Source organism: Drosophila bipectinata, chromosome 3R (assembly GCF_030179905.1).
Source record: "Drosophila bipectinata strain 14024-0381.07 chromosome 3R, DbipHiC1v2, whole genome shotgun sequence".
Taxonomy (NCBI): Eukaryota; Metazoa; Arthropoda; class Insecta; order Diptera; family Drosophilidae; genus Drosophila; species Drosophila bipectinata.
The window spans coordinates 8281558-8287557 of NC_091739.1; the positions used below are offsets into that span (position 1 = coordinate 8281558).

Sequence of the window (6000 nt, forward strand, 5' to 3'; positions counted from 1 at the left end):
ACCCACGCACACTTTACGACGAATGAATGCCTGAATGACAAACTGCATTCAGTAATTCAATATCAGTGTTTCAGTGCCAGTGGCCAAGCTCCGGCTGATTGGTCCGTATGCAGATAATTTTTTACGGTAGAGCGTCCATTGAAGTGCAATTATTGGGAGGACTTGACATCGGAGCAGCATAAAGAGTGGCGTAAAGAAGGAGGCCAGAAGTGGGGAAGTGCAGGAGGCTTAATTGATGTGATAGCTGTCATAACTTGATCGGGCGCCGGCGGAAATCATTTGGTTTCCTCTCTTGGGCAGGACGTAAAATTAATTAAGGAATCAAAGGAAAACTGTCAATGGTGGAGTCAGGCACTTAATTTGGTTCTTCTTTGCTTTCTCTTGCCTTCTTCCCGCAGATGAACGATACCTACCAGCAGCCGGGCAGGTGGCACGACTTCATTCTCACCCCAGAGCATCGTCCTGCCTCAGAACCCCTCACACACATCATGTCCTACACCATCAGGAATCTGCATCCGGGCGCTTACTACGAGGCAATTGTGCAGGCCAAGAATCGGTATGGCTGGAATGAGGTGAGTGCGAAATGGCCCAAAAGAGCGGGCATAAATCTGGCTGACAGGGCGGCTACTTAATCTTGATTTTGTGCCACTTTTCCATACTAAACCCAGCTGGTCTTTCTATTTCTCTTCTCCATTCGTTTCTGTCACCCTTCACCCCTGCAGGTCAGCGATATATTTCAATTTATCGTAGCCACCAACGGCCAGGAGAACCCCCCCGAAGATGCCGAGGTGCTGGCCAGTTCCAAGTCGCGCAGCAACAGCGGGGCCGCCGGCAACCGGTCAGGACTACAACTCCAGAGCCTGCTCCTCCACACGGGTCTGCTCCTGGCCCTGGCCTTGAGTAATTGTCAGTTCGACAGACGTCGGCAGGGCCGGGGGTAAGCAGTCAACTTTGACCCCACCCACCACCAGACACTTGGCGTGGGACATTGCAGCTCAAGGGCCAACCCAGTAACCCAGGCTAGTTCGGCGATATTTTCGAATCGGTCTGACTGCAGTACGATTACCAAAGAGCAACTGAATGCGTCAAGCCCGAAAACTAGAGGAAAATTAAGCAACACCCCATTGGAGATGAGAAAGAAACTGCAGTGAAATAAATGCAACCCGTGTAAATAATTTTTCAAGCGTTTTGTCCACGATTAAATTAGCACACACACTCACATCAAGCCGGAAAATGGTTAATGGAAATTGCAATTTGAGAATGCAATGCCAGTCCCCAGAACCTAGCCCCCGATTCAGTCCCCAGCTCAGCCCAGCCCTTCTCCAAACATCCCCACGGTAGTTTAAGCCACTCGAACTAGGTCATGTAAATAAGCATTAGATATCTGAATGTGAACCACATTTTACTTCATAAAATGTCGGGCTGCAACGCCCTATGCAGGATGTGTATGTAAATTAAGCAAACATTATATAGTGATATTATTTAGTTTCAAACGAAACCATAAATAACAAAATATTGAAACGAAATAAAATGCAGAAAACAACACCGCATAACATTATGGAGTGTAAAGTATTTTCTACGTTTGTGTTTCGGTTTGTTTTTGATTCGTCCTGGATTGCCATTCCTTTGATTGCAGCTGCACTCTTATTTTAGTTTGTAAGCGCACCAATAACCAAAAGATAACACAGCATACCGCAACTTCAATGTAATGTTTTTCAATGTAAATTAGATTTTAAGCAAACATGTTGTACCACCAAAAAGATAAAAACCAAAAACCAAAACTAAGAAATGCAAGCAAAACTGCAAACAAAACTAAGCTAGTCCTTCCATTCGTGGAATATTAGTGGAAATATTTGAATGTGAATTTTTGCATACATATTAACGGCGCGCGGCGCAAGCCACTCGACTTTTGGGTCAAAAGCCAGAGGGTCGCCAGTGTCACCTGTAAATACATGAATACGCTACTTATTGAGTGTTACGAACCCAGCAGGCATTTTATCAGCTTTTGCACCTTTTCCGATTGTACGGTTCGGTTTGGGGCCGTACCGTTTCATTTAGGGCACACAATAGAGGTCAAAGCTCACTTGTATATTTTAGCATGCTCTCGAACTCGTATACAACTCCTGTATTTAGTCGAACAAAGCCAAAAAAAAAACAGATACCAAAAACAAAAACCTTAAAAGAAAAAAAATTAAAAACCAAGCAAATACAAAGAGTTACAATTTATCTACATAAATGTGTATGTGTGTGTACCTTACATAGCCAGTCGAGTGCAGGAGGAATCGTATGCATTACTCAGATTATACAGTTAGAGCCCAGGACATGGAGTGGAGTGCCACAAGTGGAAGCCTGATGACCAGTAAAAGGTGATCGATGGCACATGAAACTCTGCAACCGAGTCCGCGGGGAACCTACTTACAAGTATAGTTCAGATAAACCAGAAATAGCGAGGCGCGTGCGCAGTACGTGTTCATTAAAAGAGAATTCATTAATTACTAACTACCTAGTACGATGCTAATTGTATGATTAATGCGCATAAGAAACCCTAAATTATTCAAAAATAAAATAAAGCATTAGATGTAAACTAAGCACTGCCCGTTTGTTTCATTTTCTCCCTCGAGGGCTTGTGGGCTAGTGGTGTACGCAAACTTTTCAGAAATTGTGTCGCAATGCATAATCATCGATGGAATTTTTCCTCCTAACTGTAGGTAGACCTGATCCTTTTTGCTTTTCTCCGTTTTTTCCAAGCAATCCACTCAAATGCCTCAAGCTCTTTTAAGCTCTTCTGGAAACTCGAACGCTGACCAGAGGATATATGTATGCTAGTACATACATACGTGCCAGGCTTAAATTATTAAAAGTTTTTTGCATTTCGAAAAGTTTATGCATGAAATTTCATAGGACGCCGAAAACTACTTGAGCTGCGTTTTTATACAAGCCCAGGGCAAAAAGGCGGCTTGGATGCCAGTGAAATTTTTGCACTGAAAACAATAACGTACAATACAAGCTCTCTTTAAGTATAAAATCTCTATTATGCCTAAAAAGTAAGATACCCATAATAATGTAATAAAAATTTTAAAAATTCAAAAAATAATACTTTAATTGCATCTAAAATATTCTTTTTCTGTGCAAGCAAGCAAGTTTCATTTAGAAAGGAATAGAACGAAGCGGATACCCGGATGCCGTTGTCGATGTCGATGTCGTTGCAACTTGCAACAGTTGTTGCTGCTGCCCACGTCGGTATTTGCATGTTGCAAGGAGGCCCAGTGCGTTGTGTGGCTGGGGGCGGAGCCCACTTGACACCCCCCCAAAGCTGACGGAGGGGACTGCAAACTGCAAACTTAGTGACCATTATGCATGCAAGTCTCAATATATTTCACATGAATTTTAATGAAAACTGTGTCGTTGAACTGAAACGGCTTGCCCCCAGGGACCTGGAGGTGGCTAGGCACTCGAGGAGCCCGCAAAAATATGCTATGGAATTTTTGCAAATCATATCGCATAATTGGAGAGCCACAAGCGACTCTTTCCAGCTATTTGCATTGGCTTTGGCCAGTTGGCCCAGGGACAACTTTGGCGCATATTAATTAGCTCGTTTATCATCTGAACACTTTTCTGACAGCCAGCGAGAGCAGTGCACTCGCAGCAATGTAAAATTAATTAAGTTGTGCCACAAGGAAACTCTTTCACTTAGTACCTCTCCGCTCCATTCTGCCCCTTTTTCTATGGGTCTCTTTTTTCAAATCCCACTCCTCCATGGCGATTGGTATTCATTTCACAAGATGGAAGCGAATCACCAAGGCACCAGCACTAGCAATAAAGAACTGCCGGAATAAAACTGTTAACTAACGAAAATGAAATCATAATTAATATTGGTGAAATTGGCAAAGTGCAGAAGCATTGCCACCCCACCTGCGATGGGTGGCGAATGTTGCACTAATACCCGTAACAGTTGAAACTTGAACGACTTCTCCTGCCACCAACAATTCGCAGACAGGACGAGTCAGTCAGGCAAAAGGAAGGCGTCAAGGCGAGCAAGATTCAAACTTTTATAATTAAAATTCTGCAGTTCGGTATTTTATTTCTCGGATTTTTTTTGCTTCCATTCGCTCTCGCGATGGAGGGAAAAAAATGCGAGCAAATCATAAAGCTACATTGCAGCAAAACTTTGCCATTCAAGTGAGAATTAAATTAATTTTCAGATGATTTGATTTCTCCAACGGTTATTGCTAAAATGTAAGTTTTGCCAATGAAAAAGTTGGCCAATCAAAAGAGCTAAAACAAAAAGACTGTGGGACAAATGAAACCAAATTGTGACGGGAATGCTAACAAATTAAATTAGTTGAGGCAAAGGAGCAAACTTAAGAATTTCATATGGATATCACTGAACAAAGGCGACCGCACTGCATTTAACAAAAAATATATATGTATGTATACATAACTATGGCAACTGAACGGGAAATGCCATGTCGAAGAGGTCATTTGGTCTTGGACTACTCCGGATATGTTTCCAGGGCAACCGGGAAGCTCGCAATAATTCAATGTGATGGACTGAGTCGGGAGTTGGGAAGACAAACAGCAAGAAGGAAGAGGCACTGTGACCAAATAAATTTACATAATTCTTCAATAGCGGAGCGGGGCCGAGGGGTGGCCTGATATTTATGGAGGAAACTTAATGGCGGTTTAAAACGTTGCAGGCGGGAAAAAATCGCTGTAGGATCCCCTGTATCCTGGTCCTGAATCCTGGCAGGCCAACACCCTCGCCGCCCAAGCATTATGCTAAAACAAATCTACATAATTTAGGAGTAGGCCGTCAGGACAAGACAGCCGAGGAGCCGGTGCCCCGGCCACTCCTGCTCCTGTCATTTGGCGCACAAATCAAAAGGCAACGGGCGGCTCCTTCGAAAGAAAGAGAAAATTGTTTGCGGATGCTAAGAAAAATTTGTACATCAATCGATTTTGTTTGATTTTTTTCCCATCTCGCCTGCTGCCTGCTGACTGGTGCCTACTGCCTGTTTTTGGTTTTGGTTTTCCTTGAGTTTTGCGTTGAGTTGGCCGCAAGAGATTTGCATAATTCATGGCGCTGATGGCTGGTGAGGATTCCGGGATGGGTTTCCCGACCCGGATCCAGCTGAGTGATTGGGTGGGGCGAGAGATGTGTTTGCCTGATTGCTTTGAGTGGCTCATTTCGCACAACTCCTCCACCTCCAGGCCACGGTGATGGAAAATTGGAAAAGTATGTCTATGGCCAACACCAACACCACCCCTCTCGGCCTGAAGAAGTCCTGGTATCCGAATCCGTAAAATTTGCGCCTCGGCCTGCGTGCGGCACGTGAGCACTCTCGTATAGTTTTTTAATCAACCTGCAACATGCTAAACGAATGACAGCTACCGTGTCTCATTCTCTCACTGTCACAAAAGGACGTCCCACCGAAACGCAAACAAGTTGGACCGTCAATTTCAATTTATATTCTAATGACATATTGTTTCTGCCATTTTCAATTCTGCTTCTGCCGCGTGTGACAAAAACCAAAAGCTGGGACTCTGGCTGAGGCTGAGCCTGAGTCTGAGGCCGAGGGTAAATTTAAAAACAATTTTCCAAACTTGCCCCAGAGATTTGTATTATGTTTAACTCATTTTCATAAAGCGCGGACAGAAACGGGAATTGTGCGAAAGCGAGCTGAAATTATAATGCGAAAAACAGCAAAAACAACAGCCGCAGCGAACTTCCAGCCGCGACAAAGTTCAGGCAGAACAAAAGTTTATCTCGTACTTTGTTTGCATACACAAAGCCAAAGAAGAGGCGTCATTCGCTCCCCCGCAGCTCCGACCTAGCTCTGTGGGTTCCACTCCGGCCAAATCGTTGCATGAAATTCAGCGCAGAACTACGCACCGGTGCCGGAAACCCTGCTTTGCGGTGACTGCCAGTCCGCGCCGCTTTACCAGTCGACCAGTTTGCCAGCCTGGCATCAGCTCCTCCCGGATAAGACAAAGGCTGTC

The 6000-nt window shown here is 44.3% G+C and overlaps 1 protein-coding gene across 1 annotated transcript in view; it reads left to right on the plus strand.

The window, feature by feature from the left end:
• The window catches only part of klg (klingon), a 62381-nt gene extending 59793 nt beyond the window's left edge, over nucleotides 1-2588 (plus strand). The window contains exons 10-11 of the mRNA XM_017246565.2: nucleotides 399-572; nucleotides 723-2588. Coding sequence (XP_017102054.2) covers nucleotides 399-572; nucleotides 723-941 — 393 coding nt within the window. The 3' untranslated portion in view covers nucleotides 942-2588. The remainder of the gene's footprint in view (nucleotides 1-398; nucleotides 573-722) is intronic.
• Nucleotides 2589-6000: the final 3412 nt, after the last annotated feature.